We start from the raw sequence: 25,787 nt of genomic DNA, 5'->3' as shown, positions 1-25,787 counted from the left end.
ATTTCGTTTAGTTGGGTATATGTACATGTGTGGGTAATATCCACTGGATATGTACATACGCTGGTAAGAATTAATTTCTGAATTGCAAGACGCGCGTGCACAAATACATTGATGTTCGATATGTCGTTTTGTACTGTTATACTTCAATCGCGTACGTATGATTTCGATTATAGAAACTTATAAAGTTATCAGTAGTACGCATTTATTGTTACAAAGGAATTTCAAATTAAATAAATTACACGTATAAACGTTTTATTCACATAATATTAAGAGTGAGAAGTATTCATTTTTTATCTTTATATTATCTCAGATATGGTTTAACCTTTTGTGTCATTCGATTAAGCCGGCTTTGTCCGCAAGTCAGCATATGGAAAATAAAGTAAATTATTTGTCATCTAAATTTCTTTCCAACTTTATGTATTTTAAAAGTAATTCGTTTCATTAGGTACAAGTGGTTTGCTCTAACATAAGTTATATACACGTTGATCTCTTTTAGGTTGTATAACTATTAATTAGCAACAATGTACTTATTTTTGTCATTTGATTTTTTACTTATCTTCATATGAAATTTCCTTTACCTTTTTGTTATATTTATAATAGTTATTCTATTATTTGCAGAGAAATTATTTTTGAGAGATTAAGATGATTGGTAATGTTAAGAAGTACTTGTACTAGCAATAGAACAATAATAATTTACCAAGGACATGTGCTCAGGTAAATTAATATCATATAAATTGAATGTAAAATTAAAAATATAGATTCTAATTGTATTATAAAAAGAAGCATTTAAGGAATAAAAAATAAGGGAGCAGAAATTTTTGCAATAAGCACAATTACGATGGACGTTCAAGGTTCACTGAGGGAAGCTTTGTATGAAACTTTAAGTGGTATTTTGTCTCCTCATACAGAGACTCGTCAAGCAGCAGAACAGAGAATTCAAGCATTAGAAGTGACAGAAGAATTTGGTATACATTTAACGGAATTTGTAGTAGATCCAAATGGGCATTTACCTATTAGACAGTTAGCTTCTGTATTGTTAAAGCAATATGTTGAAACTCATTGGTCTTCCGTGGCTGAGAAATTTCGGCCGCCTGAAATAAAGTATGCAACAAAGGAAAGAATCAAAGAGTTACTGCCAATAGGTCTCCGTGAGTCCATTAGTAAGGTAATCCATTAATAATTATGTATATGTATACACGCTGTACACATTACATGTAAAAATGTTTTATTTCGTTACATATTTCAGGTACGTGCAGCAGTAGCTTATGCGATATCAGCGATTGCACACTGGGACTGGCCAGAAAATTGGCTCGGTTTGTTTGATATACTTGTCAGCTGTTTAAGCGGGGAAAGCGAGTATGCCGTTCACGGAGCTATGCGGGTTTTAACAGAATTTACTTCAGACCTTACCGATAACCAGTTGCCTAATGTGGGACCAGTAATCCTTCAAGAAATGTATAGAATATTTCAAAGTGAAAATGTAAGTTAATTATTTTATCAAGCATTGATTCGCGACAATAATAATAATAATGACAATGATTATTTATGCCTTTAGCAATATTCCATTAGAATTCGTGGTCGTGCTGTTGAAATTTTTACGACGATCGCGTCATTAGTTGCTGTTACGGAACTGTTCCAAAAAGGATTTGCGGAGCAATATTTACAGCCCGTTATACCCATGTTTTGTGAAAAATTCGTTTACTGTTTACGACTGCCTGATGGTTCAACTTGCGATAGTGGTCTTAAAACTGATGTTATCAAAGCTATAAATTGCCTAGTTACCAGATTACCTAAATACATCGCAACTTTTTTACCTCAAATGCTACCGCCCTTTTGGGAAACTTTAGTGCAAAGCGCGAAGCTTTATCAGGAAGAATTTGTAAATGGCGAGGGAGATACAAACGAGAAGGAAGTCGATTCAGATGGTAATCTTTGCATTTGCAGTCTTAATTTGTAATCGTTTAGGATTAATCTATTTTCAATCTGCTTTGACTTTTGCAGGTGAAATAATTAATTTTAATAATTTGATTATTGCCATATTCGAGTTTGTTCATTCTATTGTGGATCGTAAACGATTCTCAAATCTTTTGGATAGTTTCTTACAAGAAGTAATGTATTATTTAATCATTTTTATGCAAATAACCGACGATCAAATCGAATTATGGACAACTAACCCCAACCAGTTTGTGGAGGAAGAGGACGTACTGACTTACAATGTTCGTATTTCAGCGCAAGAGCTCTTAACGGTAAATATATGTTTTCTAGGGAACAATTGGATTAGTTTTGTTGATAATAATAGAACGTTTAAACTGAATTTCTTTTCTCTGTAATTAATTTGTTCGAATGCAGGCTTTAGTAAATTATTCTGAGGAAAAAGCGGTGAATGCACTTTGCGAGGTTGTAACGCGTCACATCGAAGCAACTAGTAGATTACAGACTGCAAATAATGGAAGCGGAAACAGTGAAACGTGTTGGAAATTACGAGAATCGTCTATTTTAGCCCTAAGTAAAGTAAAAGATATCGTTGTGGAGAGGCATAAAACTGGAATGCTTCAATTCGATATTATTAGATTTTTAGATACGATCGTTTTAGCTACTTTAAAGGATTCAGGTATCCGATATTCAATAAAATGACAATTGTTTCTACTTCGGTATTCATTCGTTTGTCGTTTCGTATCGTGCCGGCAATTTTTAGGTTCACCGCCGTTACTTCTTGGCCGTTGTTTGTGTATTGGTGGCAAATACGCTGAAATAATGCCACCAGAAATGAGTTCACGTTTCCTGGAGGCAACTGTTAATGGTTTACAGGAGAATCAGCCTTCGTGTATCCGCATCAGTGCAGTAAAAGCTATTTACTGGTTTTGCAAAGCTTCAGTGGCGGAGAATAACAATACTCTCGGCAATATTATACGATCGCATTTGCCGAACATATTTCAAGGACTTTTCAATATAGCTAATCAAACATCCACGGAAATTTTTACACTAGTAATGGAAACTTTTCAAGTGTTGGTTTCGGTAATGTTCGAGTTATCATCTTTCTTTGCCTTTATCCATCTTCGTTGCATCAGGTTTTGCTTGTTTTTACAGTTGGACAAAGCATTTACCGCTTCAGTGGAAAATAAGATTTGCCCCTTAACTATCGCTGCATTTTTGAAGTTCTATAGCGATCATGATATTTTGTACATGTGTCAAGACATATTCAAAAATCTGACACAAAATCCTGACTGTATAGGACCATTACAAACACGTTTGATACCAACGTTAACCAGTATGATGGCCGTATCGCCTATGGATAAATTAAAAGACGGTAAGTCTTATTAAAAATTAGACATACTTGGATACAGGCAGTAACATGACATGAAAATTGTAATTATTCGTTCCGATTGTTTGTACAATAGAGAGATGTCGGAACGTAGCTCTAGATGTTTTGCAAGTATTGGTGCATTACTCTCCTAAACCACTGAGCAGCGCGTTAGTCGAAACTGCATTTCCTGCTGCGTGCCACTGTATTCTGAATTCGGAAGACAACGAAACGTTGCAAAGTGGCGGGGAAGTGATACGAGCTTACCTATCGGTCGCGGCTCGGCAGGTGACGGTACATCGAGACAATGACGGTCAAACGGGTTTACAATACATACTGCAGATCATTGCTCAGCTATTGAACCCGCAGGTAACTTGACAATCCTGATTCAACGGTTAGATCCGCCTCTGTTGATTTATTCCACCAGATGATCGACACATAATCTATATTATAAACGAATTGATTTTTTAACGAGGCGCGTGGCATTTGTAGTCGAGCGAGTTTACAGCGACTTTTGTCGGACGATTGGTGACGACGTTGATTAGGAAAGCGGGAAACACATTGGGCGAAAATCTCGATCTATTATTGAAGGCTGTGTTGAGCAAAATGCAGCGAGCTCAGACGTTGACTGTGGTACAAAGTTTGCTCATGGTATACGCTCATCTCATAAACACAGAGTTTGACGCTGTCCTAAATTTTCTATCAACCGTACCCGGTCCGACAGGACAAAGCGCTCTCACTTTCGTGCTCTCCGAATGGGTCACAAGGCAACACCTGTTTTTCGGTAAATACGACCGAAAGGTAGCAACGGTCGCGCTTTGCAAGATATTAGAGTACGGCGTTACTCACGACGATAGTCGATTGAACGAGATCATAGTCAGGGGAGACCAAGTATTCCCAGGTTCGTATTTGAAGCATCGTAGAGAATTTGATAACGGAAACGTTCGGACGGATTAAACGCGTTACGAGCGTACACAGGGAAAACACTTTGATCGTTGTTTCTTTCTTTGTTAATCCTTTCGAATGTTTATTTTCAATTCATTAATTTCATTAATTAGTACAAGATGTCGATAAAATATTTATCCCAAAAGAGCGACTGACTAATTAAAATTCGAGAATACGTAGGAAACGAAGAAGGCGTGAGGACTAGGAGTAAAGCCGAATCACAGCCTTATCACTGGACCACTATACCTGTTTTGGTGAAAATATTCAAGCTGATAATCAACGAGTTATCGAACGACATCGAAGCGGTCGCCGCTGGTCATGACACGGATGTTAGTGATAATAAAGAATAATATTTTTCATATTTTATCTTTGTTTCACGGGTCGAACTAATCAGTCTTTAACGCGCAGGATTCATACAACGACGAAGACGAAGATGAGGTTACCTACTTAGATCCTGGCTACGAAAATATGATAGGTAAGTGGGGTACGATTCCGTGGTGTTTTCGGCACATCTTGATTCATTAATCTTTCTCGCTAACGTTAACGTTATAATATATTTTCGTTATTTAACACACGACAAATTATCGTTTTATGAATTAGTACTTGGAGAAACTGTGCCCGAAACTGAGGAAGACGAGGACGATCCGGACTTGCTGCAAGATTCCATCTATCACTTGAATCTGAATCAATATTTGCAAGACTTCCTATTAAATTTTTCGACTCACCATTGTTTTCCGGCATACATTCAGCATCTAAATATTCCGGAACGAAAGATTTTAAGCAGTTTAAACATCAACGCATCGTTCATGCAATAGATAGATGGATAAATAAGATGGTTAAATAGACGCATGAAGAGATATACGTATGTCGATAATCAGGAATTTCGAATTTCGTAATAAAATATGTGATTCTTCGTATATATATGTGTATGTATATATATATATACGTATATATATTATATATATTTTTGTTACGGCACATTTTACCTGTTTTACATTGTTCGCGTGGCAACTCGACGTTTCGCATGGTCCGATCGACGACTCGCGTGCAAAGAAAGATGGCACGAAGCGATGCAAACATTCTTTTCCTTTTATCCTTCTCTTACAGTAGGTCGCAGGGCCATGATTCACGATTTTCACCCGCGATTTATTCATACCATCGTTACGTTTATTGTACATATCTACAAAAGCGTACTCGTTCTATTTTCTTTGTCTGCAAAAGTTTCAGCTCGTGTAAAATAATCTACATACATTTATTATATCGTCATACGAAAAATATGTACAACCTTGTTCGTATTTACGCTACTTCCACGACACGAGCATTACACGACTCGCTTCAGTTACTGCGAATAGAAAACGAGATAAAGCTGCTCGGTCATGGTTTTCATAGCCCTATAACACGAAAATGAAACGACGAGATCGACGCGCAAAGAGGAATGGAAACTCGTGGAGCGGTGATAGGATAACGTGTGGATCAAATATATAATTACAAGTTTGATTATAATTACGGAACCTGAAAAACGATCGAACAATGACGAGATCATCCGTGGCAAGACAAATATAACGCGACAAAAGGAAACACGCAGGAACAAGGAAAAAGTTACTTTTCGTCGTTTCCTTGGATATCGCGGGTCATACGGTTCAAACGGTCGTTACCGAAAGAAGACCCATCAGTTTGCCACCGGTACCGGGACCTCCCGCGCTACCGATTCTGTTTCCATGAACCAACATCTCCTGAACGGTAGTGAAATCGTCCAGGGTGTTCTTTTTACGAGCCATTTTTTTGTGACTCAGTTCCACGATATTCAACGGTTTCTTCGGAAGCTTCTCGTGCTCGCCATGCTCGCACGTCAACAATTCGTTGGTCTGCTGCATTTGAAGCTGTTGTTGCTGTTGTTGCTGCTGTTGTTGAAGTTGTTGCTGTTGCTGTTGCTGCAGCTGAAGTTCTTGTTGTCTCTGTTTGCGTTCGCGAGCACGTTCCAGCTGTCTCTTACGTTCCTCCTTGGTCCAGTATCTGCCAACCTGAAATACGAACGAACAGATAAGAATTACAGCTTATGAAAAAGAGAGGAGGAGAGAAGAGAGATAAAAGGTTGGCCTGAATTCGATGCTGTCACCTTCACTTCCGACATGGTGTCGTCTTCCGTGCTGTGACCGGCTCGCTCTTCCGATATTTTGATCGCCCTATTTCTCAGAATGCGATTCCTGACTGGCCTCCGAGCGATGTACCTGGTTCCGTCCGCTCTCCTCTTCACTTTCCACTCCATCTGCACGTCGTTCGCTTTGTCCTCCGGGGGTATCCAGGAACTGGACGCGCACACCTGTTGACTGCCGACAAACTGGTACCGAGTCAAATTCGGTGCTTGAAAATTACCATGAGACCTGGACTTTTTCGCAGTGCCACCTGCAGCGACCGCGGTAACGCTGCTGCTCTCTCTAGATCCACCGATGGTCGAGTTTCTCCGGTCGAGAGCCTGCTTGAACAGCTGCTGTTGCAGAAGCATCGTTTGCTGAAGGTTAGCCATGTTCGTGTACATAGTATCCGCAGGCAAGTTGGTTGGATCCGTCGCACGATCTCTGTAATAATGAGAACTCGAGCCTCTCTTGTTCGATTGGTTCCTTGTCTGTCTGTTGGTGAACGCGGGGCACGTGCAACCGAGCCTCTGTTGTTGCTGCTGCTGCTGTTGTTGCTGTACAGCCAACGCTTTCGGGGGGCAAAGCACCAGTGTACTTTTGTGATGATCCCTTTCACCGCGTTGCAATTCTAACGTGAGCGGATTGCTGTTGCAGGATTCTCCGGTGTTGTACGCGCTCGAGCTATCCTTCTCCTCGCCCGAGCTGTTGCTCTTCGACGAACAGTACCATCTTCCACTCTGGTTCGCTTGGTTCTGCGAGTATTGAATTACCGTGTTCGACGTGGTGGTATTTGCAGTAGTCGTGATAGCGATCGCGATGGTAGAGACGATGGTCGTCGGTGGCGGAGGGACGGTGGTGATGGTTGGCTGCGCAGTAGCGACGACGCTAGAAGTATGATTCGCATGATGCCAATGTCTGTGATGTTCATACGGCGACGAGTAGATCGGCTCGCTGTCAGACTCTGGTATAGTCTCGTAGATGTGTTCTGTTTCGCTCCACACGTGATTCGAGTAAGCGTCTGCCAACCTAACCGCGATCGTTCCTCCTCCTCCGCCTCCGCCTCCGCAACCTGTTTGCGTTTGACCGCGCACACAGAGACCCTCCATCTTCTTCGAGCAATCCTTCAACGTCTCCTGCATCCACTGCTTGCGATCGTGATCCGCGTGTCGCGCAGGCGACGCAGCGTTTCTACCGGAAGATTTTTGCGACGTTTGGGAAGAACAGCTCGAAGAAGGGGTGTTATTGTTAGCTTGGTGTCCAAGCGTGTGACAGGGCACCGGTGGAGGCGGTGGCGGCGGCGGCCTCAACGTCGAACAGTCCTCTTCCGTGTCTTTGGTCCGTTCCTCCGTCTGCTGTTGTTGCTGTCGAATCAGCTGCTCGATCAGGCTGTTCTGATAGGAAGGCAGATGGTCCGGCGAAAGCAGCGGCGATCCCTGCACAGAGACCAGAAGGATCTATGAATTTGTAACGAGTATCGGAAATACGGAGGACGATCGTCCCTACTCACCCGAGGGTACACGCGCCTCTCCTTGTAATCGTCCTCCTACGAGAGGAAAAGAGGAAAGAAACAGTTTTCGAAAGATCAAAGTCTGATAAAAGGATCGGCTAGCCGGTGGAGTACGTTAGAACGAATTACGTACGAGGCTGGTTGGTTCCTTTCAACTTGCAACTATATCGATCGTAAACCGCGTTAGAAAAGAAGAAGGCATCTTCTATGAATATTTTTTCGTATCTGATGCAGCAATTTGACTTTACTGGCAAAAGTTGCTCGTTACGATGTTCGTCTCTTGGAGTTCGTTTTGAAGGCGTTCGTTGTAGCATACTTTACCATACTTTGATTTCCTTAGCATCGTATTTCAGTAGCCCACAAAGAGATCTTACCTGATAAAGGCATCGACTGACGAGAATGGTCACGGCGTTTTTCGTTTCGGCGAACAGGTTCTCCGTTTGTTCTTTGTTCGCCACGTCCTTTCCGTTCACCTGTAACACGAGTAACGTGGTTTAGTGCGGAAACGATGGTCGCAACGTGTTTTCGTGGCGAAGTTTCATCGCTGTTGAAACGAGTTTGATCGCTCGTCGATGTATAAGAACGAAGAAATTTCGACGAAGAACCGCGGAATAATTAGAATTCGTTCGTTTGGTTGTTCGCGGAAATTTCCTATTCAGCGCGATCGTAGCCTGGTTCTTCTGGAGCCTCGCGAACTGTAAGAGAATTTTTCTGCCGCAACGACGTTGCTCGACGGATTCGCGGAAACGTGGAAAATCGAGGGAAGAAATCCGTGACACGGTGGGTCGTTCTTCCATCCGATTTCCCTCGAGCGAAGCGCAAAGTCTTTGTTCCGCGATTACGATCCGCTTAACGAGATTAGAAGGGTAGCAGATTGGAAGGAAATCGCGAGGAGAAAACGCGATCAGCTCGTCCGGCTGGTTCTCCCGTAATCGAATCAACCGCTTCGATTCGTCGTAGTCCGCGGTCTTCGCGATTTACCCTCAAGATTTGGTCGCCTTCTCGCAATCGGCCATCGCGCGCTGCCAGACTTTCAGGAACTATTTCCGAGATGTAGACCTCGGTGTCGGCGTCTTCGCTGCCGGATCCGGAACTGTAACACACCGTGAGTCCTAGCTTCTCGGCGCTGCCCGCCTTCCGCAACGTCACCTCCTGTAATTGTGCTTTCGTTACAAATTCGTCCAATCTCGAACGTTAAAAAGAAAAAATATTTCCACGTACTCTTTTTCCCCGATCGACTGTCTTTCCTTCTTCTTTTTCTCTTTATCCGATTCTACGTACGTTTCATTTTCGTAATCGAACGATAAGAAATTTAATTAGTCGTAACCAATTAACACTTTACCGACCGCCAGCAACTCAACAACCTACGCACGTCCGACCGGCATCTCAGTCGCAGATTCTCCCTGGCGTCGGCTCTGTTTCGGTTTAAACTCTCCAATACCATTCTTTTTGTTCATCGCGAACGATACGTTTTTTAAATTGGTATAAAACTGTGGCAGCTTACAAAGCAACGCAACTGACGCAAGGTACCTTAGTATTAAATAACAAATTATTGCTCAAATAATAAATTGTTGTCGACAAAAAGCCGATTAATAGGCCATCGGTCGGTAAGCGTCAGTGACAAAAAACCGATTATTGGCCATCGGTCGGTAAAGTGTTAATCGATACGTACACCATCTGCTCGAAAATCTACGGACGCTTACTCGTCTCGTAAAATTACAAGTAGAAAGATTCGTCGATTCGTAATATCGCAAGCAACGATCGGCCATTGTTGACAAGAATCGGTCAGAATGTTCACGGTGACTACGTACTTAGGAACGAAGATGTACACGCGTTAAATTAAAATTATTTAAGAAACGTCCATCGACCTGTATGTCGTTCGGATAGTTGCTATGTCGTCCGATAGCGCGCGTCATTTCCACCTAACTTACCTCGAAATCGATGTCGTGCGCGAGAAAGTCCTCGAAACTGTCGTTTGGCTGCTCGTCGACGACCGGCAGCAGTTCTTCTTCCTCGGTCTCGAGAAGTCCAGCCCAGTCGGTCTGTACCGCGGTCGACACCAGATTCGAACAGGTGTTGATCGCGTGTTGATCGCGTTTATTGCCACCTTCGGCCGTTCTCTCCCATTCTTTCTCCGGTTCTGTGCTTCGACTCTCCTGTTCCTTCCATCCGGTTCGCTGACTATGCTGTTGCTGTTGTTGCTGTTGAGTTGGCTGTCGTCGCAATACCTCGACGATGATCGGTTCTTGGGCCGATTGAAAGCAACGCACTGCGTCTTCGTGACTCGAGTTCGATACATCTTGACCATTTACCTGCAACAAAGCGAGCAAACTGCACATTAACTAGAACTAGCTTTATCCCGCGTGCTAAATCGGATCTGCGTTTGATCGCGAATATTGAGAAGAGTAACGCGATAGAGGAGGAACCGGGTTGTCTTTACGGTTGGCAAATATCAATAGGCGCGACGAGGTCAATTGGCAAGAGAGCGGAGAGAGAGTAGAGTGGAAAGAGCTTCTTCAGAGTCGTTTAAATGCGAGACAGAGGAGGATGACGGTGCAGCACGGCGCACGGTCTTTTATAACGACGTTCGAGGACGAATTTTCTGTACGATTCATTAACGGAATTACGGATATTCATCGCGTTTTTATCTCTTCCGGTTGGCAACGAGAGCCGTCATGGTGCTTGAGGATTTCAGCGGTGACCCAGTGAGCGGCTTTACGCGAAATCAAGAGGTCTCCGGTTTCTCGTTATTCGCTATTTCATGAAATTTCGTCTTCGTTTCCGTTGTCTCTTTTTCTTAAGTTCAAGTCAAGTTCTTTTCTTCGTTCGCTTGTCCCAAATCGCGAGTATCCGTACAACGATGTCGCCGTCTATAAGCAGGCTCTTTCGGCCGAGATATACACAGACAATGTATACCATGCAACGTTAACGATTCATTTTTTCGCAAACAGAGCTGCATACGAAAGAATCGTCCGTAATTCGTTGCTCTATAATTCCTTTATCCTCTATAATTCCCGGTTGTACCATCGATTACGAGACCATCCTCTATAATCTCGCCGGAGAACGCGAGTTTCCTCGTTTCTCCGACATAGTCGTACAGCGTTGTTTGTCATAGTCGTCGCGGTTCGACGTATCGTTGCTAATAACTCGTCTTAACACCTTACCGACCGCTAGCTCAGGCGCAGATTGTCTCTAGCGCCGGTTCTGTTCCGGTTTAGACTCTCCAATACCATTCTTTTCGTTCATCGCGAACGGTACGTTTTTCAAATTGGTATAAAACTGTGGCAGATACGCAACTGACGCAACTGAGCAAGGTACCTTTATACTAAATATCAAATTACTGCTCAAATAAAGAGAGAAAGATTGTCGGCGACATAAAGCCGATTAATAGCAAATCGGTCGGTAAAGTGTTAAAACGGAAGACACGCGTTAAGCTACAGACTAGCTCTGATGGTAAGATCGATACAAAACATGGATCCTCGGACCGATTCGGACGATAGATTTTTCTCTGGAGTAGAGGGCAACAGCGGCAGTCGTCACGGATAATAATACCTCCTAATCGGCGAATAATTGCCAGAGAAAAGCAAAGGAAAAACGGACGGGGGCCGGAGTCGTTTCGACGCCAAGAAGTCAGTCTTTGTAATTTCTCGATCGATAGTTTACTCGCTTGTTCGTTCGTTGGTTCACTCGACTACCCAGTCGCTCGTCCTTTCGTTCCATTAGTCACGACCGAAGGATGCTTTCGACCGTTTTACGGAGAACACTCGAGAGTCCCCCCCCCCCTCCCCCCGCCGTTTTTATTCTTCGTCGAGGAAACGATCGACGCGTCTGCGTTTCGTCGAATCGTTACCAGAGACGCGTCGTTAACCGCGTCTTGGTCACGGTAATTCTATCCGAAAGCGATCCAAATCGAAAGACGATCGGTCGTTAAAATCGACGTTTCTATTCCCGAGTGCGGAATCGGAATAGCAATATTCTTTTAGCTTTATTCGACGAGAAGAAAGAATATGTGTGCCGAGAACCATAACAGAGAGAGAGGCGGAGATTACTAAAATATTAAAGTAATTCGAAACTTCCTACTTTAGTCGACGCCCACTTGGATACAGAACTCAGATAATCGTAGAACCTCGCAACGTACTTATTCGAACGAACCTCGTCGTCGAATGTTGAAAGCGCTGCGCTCGATTCTAATACCTGAAATCCGCGAAAAAAGCAAAAAACGGCCGAATACTTTGGAACGTTTGTCGGTGAAAAATCAAGAATTTCCACGCGCCCCAGGGAAACAATCCTATCCAAGCAAGAGGAACGCTTTCGCGCGGCTAAAACGCAGAGCAAACGTTCGCGAATTGCGTAAATCTTCCCTCTTGGAACGAGCTACGTCGCTGTCCCGCAAACAGACTTATCACGATGCGCCGCGTTCCCCGTTGGTCGTTACTTTCTCTCCTTTCTCTCTCTCTCTCTCTCTCTCTCTCTTTCTCTCTCACTTCTTAACACGCAAACAACGAGCGAGTATTTCAAACTCGCGAAATATATTTCGCGCGATATGTCCCGCGCGAAAAAAATATCGTTCGTGCTCGCGAGGTGATTAGAGCGAGATGACGAAAGCGAGGGGGAAACCGGGGAAAGGAAAAAAGGAGAGAGAGAAAGAGAGAGAGAGAGAGAGAAAGAATGGGATCGGAAACGGGAATGGGAAAAGCGAAAAGGGACGAGGCGGCAAAGGTACGGGAGGAGAGAAAAAAGGAGATTGAGAGAAGAGAGAAGCGACAGAGGGCAAAGGTAAGGGCGTAAGAGAAGGTAAAGCAGGGGCGAGCACCAAGGCGCGGGAAGAGGCGAACAAGCTGGCATTTCTGTCGGCAAAGCGCGGATTGTGAGGCAGGTGGTGAGGGAAGTGCAGGGTGAAGGAATCGCGTACAAGGAAGGAAAAAGGGAGCCGTCAAGCAGTCGCTGGCGTTCCGTAAACACGGAAGTCTGAAGTAGTCGGGCTTTGAACACCGACGACTACCGAACGGTGACGACGACGACGACGACGACGACCGCTACGACCACGACAAACGTTCTCAAGACGATCGCAATTACCGTAGTCGAAATCACTGGAAAATTCGTACTCGTTTAAATTTAAGCTTTTTCCGCATCGCGCGTTTTCCTCGTTTCAAACGGTCGTAATATACAAAACCGGCCGACCAGCGACTACGCGTTCTGTTTCGTTTTGGCTGGCGTGGCGGCATGGCACGCGCCAACATCGCCCCGAAATCTTCCAAAGTATTAATAGGAATCGTAAATTTGAACCTTCTCCTTCTTCGTGATATCGCGTCGACTCGGTCCCACCCCTGTTCATCGACATCGCCGAGGGTAAGGTTTTTGTAGCTCTTGCACGTTGGACGACTACGAGTCACTGACTCACCGACCGACGAAGCAGCAACCGAGCTGCTACGCTTAAATACGTTAAGGTGAGGTTCCGTGTATTTGCGTGGGACGCGTACGTTTCACGCGAACGCAACAGCTGAAAACCATTTGAAAGCGTGTTCCGTAGCGGAAGATGTCGTACACGTATTGCAGCGAAGCATCTAACATCGATAGGAAATCTCTGTGGTTGTGTTGCACCGAACGCGTACAGACACGGATCTCTGACGCTTATGGGAAATACGCGCTGCGTCTACTCGCTTTCGCCTCGGAAAATTACGGATTACCGCGAACCTACGTCTCTTAACGTTACGTCTCGCAAAGAATCCTACCTATATCTCCACGGATTTCTACAAATATCTTAGGGGGAAGTTCACTCTGTATCGATAATTTCGTTCGTCGTTGCGTACGCAGCTTGGTATTTATTATTATCTAATATTTGTGCAGGCTCCGCGAATCGTATTCAGAGTCGTACGTTTGGAACGCGCAGGAGCACATCGTCGAAATCAGACGAAGATAATTAGCTTCGTCCGTCGAATCTCGCCCATCGGGATTTCAACGTCGATAAGGATTCGCGTCAAGACGGAAATAAATCGTAAATCGCGGTGACGTTGATCGGCGCCGTCGCGGAACGAACTTTGCAACTTGCGCGATTTCGCGATCTCGCGTCGGTAAAAGTTGTTTCGTTTCCATGGATTCGATGGAGTTGGCGTAAACAGGATGAAGGGGAGGTTTCGCAGAGGAAACGCGATAATCGCGATCAGACGCCGCTAACCGGACGCGGACAGAGACGGACGAGGGATAATTTAAAATCGCGCTTCCGCCTTATCTCGGCGACGCTTATCCTCTCGCACCCGTCCTACAGTTCTTCACTTTCGCCCTTCGTTCCTTCGCGGTTCCCTTGATCCTCCGGATCGTTATTTATACGCCGTGAAAGCAACTTTCCCTCTTGGTCTCGTTCATCCGCTTCTCCAAACCGCGAATCGAATTTTCAGACGAAACGACGTTGGAACCGTGCCTCGCGATCTTTAGGCTAATTTCGCGCAGAGATTCACGACCATCTGTTGGTTTACTCAGAGGCTACGGAATCTTAACACTTTACTGACCGCCAGCGGTTCAACAACTCAGTTTCGGTTTAGACTATCCGATACCATTCCTTTCGTTCATCGCGAACGGTGTTTTTCAAATTGATACAAAACTGTGGCAGCCTACAAAGCAACGCAACTGACGCAAGGTACCTTAGTATTAAATAACAAATTGCTGCTCAAATAATGAGAAAGATTGTTGGCGACAAAAAACCGATTAATAGGCTATCGGTCGGTAAAGTGTTAACCGTTTGAGTCTCAGGGGCTTTGAAAAACCACTGTCGAAAAATGCCGAACAGCGCGATGGCGAAGAGAAACAAGCGGCGCAATATCGCTCCTCATATTTGTTATTTTATCAAATACATCGGTATTATTATATATGAATACTATTAGTTTATAAATATTTCAAGTTTTGTCCGATAAACATTATTGAGAAGATAACTATGGCGGCACTCGACCACGGAACTTTCCTATGGCTTCGCGACACAAAGCGCTATACCTTCAAAGCGTAAGGCCGACATGCCTAGTCATGTACCATCGATATCCCTACGGTTCTTTCGCCGAATATTCGAAAGAATGCATACGCGGCAACTGTCGCGGACATCTAACAAACGCGTGCATAGTGGGGATATCGAGGGGCAACAAAGAAAAGAATTCGCTTGGTTTCGAACAAAAGATTCATTCTGCCTCGAGCTGCGAAGTGCGAAAGGTCTAACGTCATAGCGAAGCAAACACATTCGAGATACGTGATTGTTAACTCTTGATTGTTAATCGTTGACTGTTGATTGTTAATAGTTTAATAAACCTTTTTTGTTGAACATCCAGAGTGTTTCTTGTGGGCACCTTCACCAATAACAACCACCTCATAACAATGAAATACAGAACACCGTCCGTAGCGTTCGAACGTACTGGAACTTTTCGACGCAAAATCTAAACAGCGCGATCGCAGCGACCCAACCGGTTGAAACGAAGAAACCGTGACTCGACATTGCGATAAACATCTGCGCGCTCGATTCTGACACTCGCGTCGTCAATTTCTCTACGATCTTTGTTCGTTTGCGAGCCTCGACAGCGTAGGGAAGAAAAGGAATCGTCGACAACCAGCTCGGACCAACCCTGGCCTTGCAACCTCGTGAAAATAGACTAATTCGGCGCAGAATGTGCAGCAGCAGGTTGGGTCAAACAGAAAGGTCGGTAAAAGTGGTCGGTCACTCAACGAGAGGTACTCGCGTAAAGTACAAACCGGCACAGCTACGAGGCGACTGTTGCGAACTTCAATTTCTCTCCTACAGAGTCACTGATATTTCGCAACTAGCGATGAAAAGAAGCAAGAACGGATCACAGCGATCGATCGTGAGTTCGATTGGAGCGGACGGCCGCGGCGTGGGCGGCGGGGTGCGTTTTTAATTGGTACGTGGAAAGCCTCGATATCGATCGTTGCCGCGTAAAGGCAACGTTATCGCTATTTGCTCTCCTCGCTCGAGCTTCCCTCTTTAATTTCCTGTCTGCGCGCAATTCCGAGCGAGCAACGTCGCGCGAGGAAACGTTCCGATTCGTTCCGTTGCTCGAAACCGTCCGAACCGAATCACGCAACGGCGATCAACGAGAAAAAGAAGGGGCTGCGCTGTTTTTCGTCGTTCTCCATAGACGCTTGCCAAGGTGCTCGACCAGCGGCGCAATTACGACCACGAGATTTCGGCCCCTAGTCGGGCCTCACGGACGAAGATACAGAAAAGTGTGTACCTTTTTCTCTTCGCTGATGTCGCCACCGTGTTTCTCGTAGCTCGGACAGCGCATTGAAAATCGCCGAATGCGCGCGTTTTTCGAATGCGTTTACGAGACGTTCGCGACGCGTAGGTAGATTTGTGAAAACGCGAGGCTAATTCTACGCGAACAAACGTGTACGGAACCGTGTATCGGCGCATAAAAACAGTATTTCGCGTTTATCCCCGTAAGTAAAAACCGTAAAAGCACGATACTCGAGCCTGCCGATCTCGAGTCCCTGTATCATCCTTCTTCTCTCTGCCGTCGTTTTTTGTCCTTGTTTCTCGTAATTACTCTCTCCCTCTCGTTCACTTTACCACTTCCCTTCTCATCGTTTCTCTGGTTTTTCTTTTTTTATTTTACGGTAATACACGCTTATTAGTACACGGCCAGATGAACAGTTCAGTGGGCTTTTACGATCGATACTTCGATACGTCGATTCTTGGGAGAGAAAGACGTCGATAATTTCGCCGATAGCCACCGATATGGATAGATAGAGAGGGACGACGAAAATAACCGCGCCCACAGCGAAACGCGAGTGAGAAAATTGAACGAACAGGGGAAAATGCGTGCTGGCATAGGCCGAGAGCCATGAAAACGTCGGCAGATCTCGCGCTCGTCTATACGCCGACCCGACTCTAGACTCGGATTAACGGGAAAACCCCCGTTTCCGCTCTTCTCTCTCTTCCTCCTTCTCCCCTTGCCTCTTTCTCCTACTTTTCATCTACCTTCCCTCTCATCCCTTATATCCTCGCCAGGCAAGCCGAGGGAAAAAGCACAGCTTCGGTGCGAACGAGACAACGCCGGTTTGATTTTCCTCATTCTCTTTCTTTTCTGCTCGGCAAATAATAACAAGTGCCGAGCGAGAAGAAGAGCGTAGTTCGGTACGCAAGCGAAACGTTTTAAGTCGCTCCCTTTCCGCTGTGACGAGCCAAGTGCCTCTTCTTCGGAAGGGCTCGTTACCTACACCCTGTTCTCCTTCGAACCTTAAACTTTTACCGCTTTTACCGTTATCGTTCTAGCTTCGTCTCGTTCCATGTCAACCTATTTCGTTCCTATCCCTTCGTCAGCCGATCTTTGCTTCTCTCAAAGTTCCTTCGGTGACTAACGCCTCGTTCGAACCAGTCGGATCGTTTCGACTCGACAAGAAACTCGACGAGATATTTTAATTGCTTACGATTTTCGAATCGCTATCTCTTTTGCGATGCGTTCTTATCCTACCCTTTCTACGACGCTCTTACCTTCTGTACGTTCGTACAAACCGTTGAAAAGTCGACTCTGTATATCGAGAAATACAGAAAACCGACGACGTCAAGGAACGTTGTGTCTTAAGTCTACCGTTGTTCGTATCGTCGCGACAAGACGAACAAATTTATAAGCTTAACGAAGCTAAGATACCGAGGAAAAGTGAGATTTTTTAATCGGGTTCGCATCCCGTTCGAGAGACTCGAACAAGTTCATCGAAGCCGAAAGTCAGTCGATCGTTGTACAAACGATACTGTACGGTACAACTGTAAACTTCGTTGTCAAAATCAACAAACGTTTCATTGGTGATCCCACTGCACCGTCACACGGGGATTGCAACGATCTTCTCGCCGAATCCCCAGCGACTAAAATCTAAAATCCAGCAGCGATCTATCCCGGAAGGTCCTATTTCGAATTTCTGTCGTTATCGAATTTTCTCGATCGCTTTCTCGCGGTAACCGCAGATCGTAAAATCGACGCGGGAAGGAGCCGAGCCGAGAAACCCCCGGGGCAAACGGTAACGAGATTCCACGTATTTTGGACGGTATCGCCTAGGGAATCGACGTTCGACGTTCGACGTTCCGTAGCCGATAGAATAGGCCGAGAACAGACAGGCGAGAGGAACGTCGCGCGAGACGAGACCGTCCAACGACCCTTCGTCTCTCATCCAGTCTCGCCTCGGTTCGCCTCGCCTCGCTTCGTCTCGCTCGTCCTTCTTCCCGTCGTTCTGTTTCGTATTTAAAAACGGCCCGTTGAGAAAACGAAAGCGACACAGGGGATCTTTCGGTTTGCGAAAGAACTGGCTAGAGTTAGGCGGGACGCGCGACTTGGGAACGGTCGTCTCTGGACGTAAACTCGTCTCGTCGCTGCAGCGCGGATTTTCAATGCGATTTCGTATTTTTACGAATATAACTAAAAAAGAAAAGAAAAGGGGTAAAGAAAAGGATTCTCTTTCATCTTGAATATTTCATATATCTTTGCACGTTGATGATACAGATACCGTTGCTGATCGACGATTTAAGGAACTGCGCACTGCTGGCTTTGCCTTGGCGTATCTCGCACTTTCTTTCGTTTGTAACTCTTCCAACGATCGACTGTTGCTCTTTTTCCGTTCTGATAAGAAACAGAGTCGACGCGCTGCTACGCGTGATTTGTACTCGCTTTTTGTCGAATTCATCGCGAAGGTCTGCAGCTGTCCCAGGCTGTCGATACGTGGTCCGTGCATCGTTGCTTCTAAGCGGACACGACGCGAGACAACCCTCGCGATTCTCCGCTTGTGCGCGATCTAGGGTGGAAAGGCGCACGAGACAAGGGTGGAACGAAATGAGGTGAAGAGCAAAGGACGAACGGATTACGTCGTCCAAGTGGACACCTCGGCCGTCCCCTTTGCACACCGATCGCGTTCCCTGCGTGTGGTCTTTGCTCATAATCAAAAGGAAAACCTATAATTTAAAGGAGAAGATCGCGTATCTGACCACGCTTTATAAAGAAGAGGGACGCGCGAGTGTGCGAGCGTACAGTGAGAGTCAAAAGCGAGTACGCGAGTTTTACAAAGACGCGTCGTACGACGTCGGCTTATCTACGCACTTACCGACGTTCCTTTTCTTTTCTATTAATTCGTGTTTCTATATACCGCGTCAAACGACGCTTTTCTTCGCCAACGTTTAATATCTTTTCGATATTAGGGTTCAGAAGTCAATCGGTGTAAACCGCATTTCGCTAAAAGCAATTCGTATAACGTATGCAATTTAGTCGTTATAATACGATCTTTATAGCGCGGTTGTATCATAACGATACCATAAAACCGTTTCCTCCACCCGAAGTCTTTTTTTTATCCGAAGCGGGCAGGTTAACACTAGAACTACCACACCAGTCAAATTGACTGGTTTTACAATTTTATTTTAAAATTCCTACTTCGTGTTATATTTTTCTTCCACGATGATGTAACGACTTTCGCGACGATAACTAAAGGATAATATAATGAATTTTATTCTGTCTTTTGTGTATTCAAACTGAAAATAATTTTGTATCAAGGCTACTTATACCAGTAGCAGTCAAAATGACTGGTACTTGTTAAAGTGTAAAATGATCCTGCGATCTGTTTATCGAACCCCGATTAACCAGTTTCCTCGTTTTATACAACTTCCCACATGCTTTTAAAATTTGTACCACGTATCATTCGATATGATGATATCGGAACAATGGGATTATAACAGAGAAATACGGCGATTTAGTGAACCGAAACGAACCCTTGGCCAGAGCTCTACGTACGAAGAAATATCTAGTCCAGTATCCCGGCTCGTTCAGTTATATTCCGGATTTTCAATCCGTGAATCGTAACCTCTAGGAAGTCTTCAACTATATTCCACGCTTTAAAGAATCCTGCTTATTAATACTAGAATTACCATACCAATCAAATTGACTGGTCTTACAATTTTATTTTAAAATTCCTACTTTATGTTATATTTTTCTTCCGCAATGATGACTTTCGCAACGATAACTAAAGGAATAATATAATGAATTTTATTTTGTTTTTTATATATTCAAACTGAAAATAATTTTGTATCAAGGCTACTTGTACCAATAGCAGTCAAAATGACTGGTTCTACAATTTTATAAATGTACCCAACCCTCGTTTAGGGATGATGGTCGCAGATGGAGTAACAATACCAAAAATGTACTACATAACATGGTACTGCTTCCATAAGAAAGTAATAAATAAATATAAAAATATTCTATTATCACGTATTTTTTAAAGACCAGTCATTTTCACTGGTTTTGGTAGAAATAGCTTCGTGTTAGCTATCGCTAGTTCTAGTGTTAAGACTCGCGCGCTTTCTGTCTGCCCCTAAATATTCGCCGCGTATTTTGCGACGCCCTGTAGAGTTTCTGCAGCGACGAACGCGTTTCAACGATCGCGGTTTCGTCCGCCGTGTCTCGCAGCTTCTCCAAGCGGATAACTATGCTTTTCCGCTCGATCATCCGTGCGAGAGCAATCGAGCGCGATCGCAGACGAGTAACGCGCGTGCCGGTCTGTTCGACGTTGCTCGACCTCGTCGCTGCACTGCGCAACGGCCGGCGGCACGCGTGGACGAGCTCCGCTTCGCTTCGCCGACCTTCCAGCGATCGTGATCGCGATGGTCGTCGCGTCTCGGTATTTTCGTTCGCGTCCAAGGAACGTGCGCCTCGTTCGAAACAACCGGTGACCGCGATGCGTCACGGTCGAGGGACAGAGACGGTCGGCGACTCCCACGGAAACGCGACTAACTGGAGGTCTGCCAGCTCTTCGTTCTCGATTAATTTATTCCGTCTGGAGCGCGCGTACTCTCCCTCTCTGGATTCGTTTCCTCGTCCCGGTACCCGCTATCGTCTTCCACGCTATACTCCAGCGCGTTCCAAAGCCACCAAACGTATACGCGCTCCGCGTGCAGACACCGTGACGAGGAAAGGAAAGGACCGCGACCTGCGAGCCGTTAGACTCGCGACGTGACAGTCTAACGACCGGTCACGGAACACGTCATCCCGGATTACGTCGCCAGCCGCTGTTCTCGCTTCTACGTTTTCCTTTGTCTCGAAAACCTGACGCTACGCGCTCGGGCTCGATACAGGCGAACGTGTTTTCTCGTGCGTAAGTCTGGCGCGCGTTGCGCTAACGCGTAGGGTAACGCAGAGTCACTCTCGTCGTGAACAGTCGAGTAATTTCTCTGGTAACTCGAGGAATTCGCCTGCGAACGATTTTTAAAGGACGCGCGTTCGAAAGGGAATTATTCGATTCGTTATTGGCGATAAACCGTACGTTGTAGAGAAATGTAGGGAATCGTAGACGCGCGTCAATTTTTTATCCGTTATGAACGCGAGAGACATCGCGGCTTACACGGCCGTACGTATGTATTTTTCCACGTGTAATCCAATGTACTGTTAAAACGCGCGTGAAACGTTCGCGCGACAAAGCTACATCGAGCCTTTTATCGGTGAGTGAGTTTGCATCGGATGGTTTTTACGATCTTCCCTTTCTCTCCTCTGGTTCGTTGCCGGCCTGTAGAGGGAACGAAAAGGTCGTGATACTGTTCGAGAGACCCGTGCTTTACACGCCAATGCGCCACCGAACCAACGGCCGTAAGCGGAATTTTAATTTCCCTCGTTCCGTTACTGCGCATCCGGTTTTTACAAAGATAAAAAAAACCAACGCGCTGCATAATGTATTTCGCGATGTGGCGTACAATTACTTTCGCATCTGGATTATTTGATTTTGCGGAAACGCGTCCAATCGATTTTCGTTGATAGTGCGGGTTGATATTTACGGTCGTTCAAATTTCCCGGAAAATCTTACGTCTTGGACGATTGCAGTTCGTCGCTGTTTGTTCTGTTTTTACCAGTCTGTAACCTGAGAAAATGCAGTTATGGGATCTAAAGGAAGCGAATGTTCGTTGCCTTCCAAGTACAGTTTTCGTCGTGTCGTAGCGAATTTCTGTTTATACCAAGGCAATTATTATAACACGCGTGAATCGGTCGATTACGTGTTTTTGAAAGATGCAGATGGGATAGTTAGGAACCATGGCGACGAATCGTTGAATGACTAATACCTCGCTCTTAGCTATGATTCATAAACGATTAAGCAGGTAAGCGACGCAGCTTAGGGACTTACTCGGCTTAGTTCCGAGTGAATTACGCTAAGAGCTTAAATGTCTAAGGTCGTCTTACTTCCCCACAAGATCGATATAACGTATATAAAATCGTCTTATTGCAGCCGTGGAACTGTCACGCGTTTCTTTAAATTCATATCTCTACTTTTACTCGACGTTGCGCAACGTTGCTCGAACGCCTGTTCCATTTTGCGATAATCTTCGTGCCGCTACTTCGTGACACCGATATAATCGCTGGTAGCCGAAATCACACACCACCCGCCGCGAAAGCGAATCGCTGCTAATAGAAGGGTAGTTGGCCAACGAAGATATCAACGGTACAATCCGCTGAGGGCCGAACGCCTCTAATCCGATACGAGTCTACCAGTTCGATAACGCGTTTCCGCGATTGCAGTTTCCAGTGCGCGCGACTAATTCTGTGCGCGAACTTAAATGCGATTAAGCCCTCTATCACAGTCCATTAACCTCCGGTTGTTGCTCCTCGAACCGCTCGAACCCACCTAATTGCAGCTGCCGATTGCTCGCCGAAACTTCTGCCAATCTCCGCGTGAAAAATTCATTCCGACGACACGGCGATTTAACGAAGCGTAGTTGGTCGATAAACCACCACCTATCTACGGTTCGACGGTGTCCATTCGAGGAAACCAATGGAGCCCTGTTCGTTCCGCTTCGCAGTTTCCTTCCGTCGAGTAAATTTCTCAGGGATCGACCACGCGCGAAACGTCTCACGAGGAAGATTACTCGATCGACGATGGAATCGCCTAGACTGTTCGACGTGACTCGTGCTCGGTATCGACGACGAACAAATGTCTTGTTCATGATGTATTAGGTTGTCCGGAAAGTGTCTTTCTTTTACGGACACGTCTTTTACAGCGATGCATCTTTATACAAACATGAAAGCTAATCTGTCGAACGTTGTCGTCTTTATTTTGATAGAACAAAATGGATCTGAGGTGTATAAAGTCGTGTCCGTGATGATTGTGGCTGGTGGCTGTAGATGTCGTCGCTGCTGGGGGTACTGCTATATTTTCTTCCTATTTAGAATCGTGGAATAAAAATCGATCGCTGGGATTCGATCCCGCGTTCCGACGTTCGTAACCTAATGCGCTAACCACTGCGCTACCGTCGTTTGTTAGTTGTTTATGTCGGATTTGTGCTGTCGAGTGCCGCCACAGATCATACGTAATTCGATAAAATAATATAAAGCAGAAAATTTTGTGCATCCGTTATTTCCTTATAAAACGAAAGAAACTTTTCGGACGACCTAATAGATTCTCTTTGATATCAGTTTGAGTGAACGCGAAGACCGATTCCTCGAGCAAAGTTTCTATCTCTGTCGGATATAGTGTTACGATTCAAGCGCATAAACAGACAACTGACGGGGTGCGTGACCCGATTGACCATGAAACCGCGTGCAAAAGTATTCTCGAAAACGTTTCAAACGCGTTTCGCGTATTCCCGATACTTTGGAAATGTCCAGATAATTACAGGCGATAGTGTACGGTTCTGTATATGGCATCAACGGATGTTCCTTTCTAAAGCTTTAGTTTCTGTCGAGGTTAATTGATATAAGAACGAGTGGATGAATTTGTGATAGAAAAATATATTTAAATAAATAAAGGTATAAGTATAAATATAAATATAAGTTTATGCTGATTCAGATCCTCGCTCTCACAATGTTATAATACAATAGAATCGATAGGGGGAGCACGTTCATATATTTATAGGAAAAGGACATTACCAAAAAAGTTAACCTTATAGCTCTAGCTAAAGGCTACAAGGAACTACTGAGGCATGTATAATTTTGTGTGCTAGACTAAATTAGCCGCGTAGTAGTGACACACGTATGTTAATATGAGTGTGTGGAAGTATGTGTGTGCGCGGTGTCTCGAAAAACAGATGAATGTAACTGTTCCGTTGGCAGTGTGGTATAGAAGATGGAGGGACAAAGAGAGTGCCGAGACGCGTGCAAATGCATATCGACGAAGATCCTGGAAATCATTTATTGAATAAGTCTAAAAGTATTTTAATATGAATTCTAAGTGTAACCTTAGTGTTCCTTTACTTTTATTTCGGCAATTAAGATCCACAATTCTCAACAGGAACATAAATAGAAATCTATTTATTACTTCCTTTGTTCCTAGACCTTGTAACCTAAAACATTTTCTGCGTAATAGCGGTCTCCAATTTGTATCCAAGCGCGGATTAATCCACGCGCTGCGACTGCTTTTTTTTATTTCCATTTTAAACTAAATAATTTTTTTTTAAATAAATAATTTTTACTTTTTTCCTCTGTTATAAAGAATGTAAGATGCGATGTTTGCGAAGTAACATTGTCTACCATTCGTTTTGAAGAGTAAATTTTCGATAAATTCCATGAAGAATTCGGATGTCGTTTACTATACCGACCGCGCGCGGTGATAGGTATCAGTTGAAAGCCGTTGATGCTTCCAACTTTTTTTTTTATTTGGTAGAATTTTTACAATCAATTTTCATTGAGAATTATAAGTAAATTATTTTGGCGTGGTACTATATCGTGTATAATAGGTGATTATCGTATATTTGATTCTAGCTGAATCTAATGTTTAAATCTAAAGGGTAATGTCTTTCTAGCCTGCAGATCTGATCCGTCGTGTCAAGTAATTGGGTAACTAATGAGTTTTGGTGGTTGTTAACTCTTATATTATATCTGTTACTGAATTTGGATATTTCTTCCTTAACTGTGGGTATCTTAAGGTCGCGATGTATTGTTTCGTTGGTAACATACCAAGGTGCATTTATTACGGATCTTAGAGTAATACCTTCAACTGTCCTCTTAAGTAGGGCCATCATGCAAATGGGATATACATAAATAAAGATGTAGAGTTTTTTTGAAATAATTGCTTCAACAGTTTCTAACTACGCTATATCATTTCCATTTACTACTATACGGACTCGCGGATAGTTGAACGATATACCATAACCAGGAAGGTTTCGCGTTTCTCGCGAAGCCACCATCGCTGCCTTTTCGAGGAACGCGAAACGAATACCAGTGGAGAGGTGAAAGCAGTTGCTAAAACCATGTACGGTGACGCGGGAGGGAAGAAGGAGAAGAGGAGAAGCAGGGAAGAAAAGTGGTAAGCTTAAGCGTGTGCACGGAGTTTGTTTCGAAGGGAGAGGAGCAAGATTTTCTTAATGATAGCGTTGTTAGTGCCACTTTGCGTAAACATTCTCGTTTAGCAAGCAGCCGAGAGAATCCCACGGCTTATGCTTTACGTCCCCTGCGGCGGCCGATTCTTCCCTTTTTCCCCTCTCGCTGCTTCTTTCCCTGCGTCACCCTTCTTTTCCCTCCGCTTGGTCACCTTCGCCTTTCTCCCCCGCCGTTTCACCCTGGAAAATTGTGCGCGCAACGGAGTACCGATCGGTCAACTTGTTCCTCGACTGGTTACGAATAATCGTCCAAGCCGAAGGAAATTTAACTTTCTCGACGTTTGCCAAGGGCAGGAGGAGAACGCGTCTTTCGGACTTTCTCATTGTCGACAGATAAAGCCAGCGATTCGTAGAAAGTTAAAAAAACAGGCTACGCTGAGTTAGCATCGATTTGTAAATGCGAGCGTTTAGAAAAGATCCGATAAATATTCGCTAGTTTACTTACGATCGATTGCGTAGGCGCGCACGTCGGATCACGAGCTCGTTGTACGGAAGAAGCGCAAACGGAAACGAATCAAACGCCGGGCGAAACTACGCGTCGACAAAGCGTCCGGCCAATTTTTCTGCTATAGC

At 44.6% G+C, this 25,787-nt stretch overlaps 2 protein-coding genes across 6 annotated transcripts in view; one reads left to right on the top strand and one right to left on the bottom strand.

Moving 5' to 3' along the window:
- Positions 1-47: 47 nt before the first annotated feature.
- LOC117237714 (importin-9) lies at positions 48-5,357 on the top strand. 4 transcript variants are annotated; one of them, XM_033501995.1, is made up of 14 exons: positions 48-63; positions 619-714; positions 781-1,165; positions 1,247-1,480; positions 1,556-1,925; positions 2,002-2,246; positions 2,350-2,611; positions 2,696-3,015; positions 3,088-3,307; positions 3,399-3,670; positions 3,794-4,202; positions 4,427-4,575; positions 4,655-4,721; positions 4,847-5,357. In XM_033501995.1, exons 3-14 carry the CDS (start codon positions 839-841, stop codon positions 5,059-5,061), a joined length of 3,090 nt encoding a protein of 1,029 aa, XP_033357886.1. In that variant the 5' UTR covers positions 48-63; positions 619-714; positions 781-838; the 3' UTR covers positions 5,062-5,357. The 4 variants fall into 4 exon arrangements, with proteins under 4 accessions (XP_033357886.1, XP_033357884.1, XP_033357883.1 ...); XM_033501993.1 differs by lacking the exon at positions 48-63 and adding an exon at positions 85-151 and having other exon boundaries at positions 784-1,165; XM_033501992.1 differs by lacking the exon at positions 48-63 and adding an exon at positions 85-151.
- Positions 5,152-25,787, bottom strand: part of LOC117237717 (PDZ domain-containing RING finger protein 4) — a 58,746-nt gene continuing 38,110 nt past the window's right edge. Inside the window, exons 2-7 of one of the 2 annotated variants that reach the window (XM_033502000.1) lie at positions 9,820-10,200; positions 8,870-9,040; positions 8,263-8,361; positions 7,889-7,924; positions 6,363-7,814; positions 5,392-6,267 (exon numbers count right to left, since the gene is read on the bottom strand). In XM_033502000.1, coding sequence (XP_033357891.1) covers positions 5,887-6,267; positions 6,363-7,814; positions 7,889-7,924; positions 8,263-8,361; positions 8,870-9,040; positions 9,820-10,200 — 2,520 coding nt within the window. In that variant the 3' untranslated portion in view covers positions 5,392-5,886. Of the gene's footprint in view, positions 6,268-6,362; positions 7,815-7,888; positions 7,925-8,262; positions 8,362-8,869; positions 9,041-9,819; positions 10,201-25,787 lie in introns of both variants that reach the window. The other variant, XM_033502001.1, reaches the window with a different exon arrangement.

The sequence above is a fragment of the Bombus vosnesenskii genome, unplaced genomic scaffold (assembly GCF_011952255.1).
Source record: "Bombus vosnesenskii isolate JDL3184/JDL3185 unplaced genomic scaffold, Bvos_JDL3184-5_v1.1 scf7180000013398, whole genome shotgun sequence".
In the NCBI taxonomy this organism is placed as follows: Eukaryota; Metazoa; Arthropoda; class Insecta; order Hymenoptera; family Apidae; genus Bombus; species Bombus vosnesenskii.
Note: the sequence above shows the minus strand (reverse complement) of the source record. Positions and strands in the feature narration are given on the sequence as shown.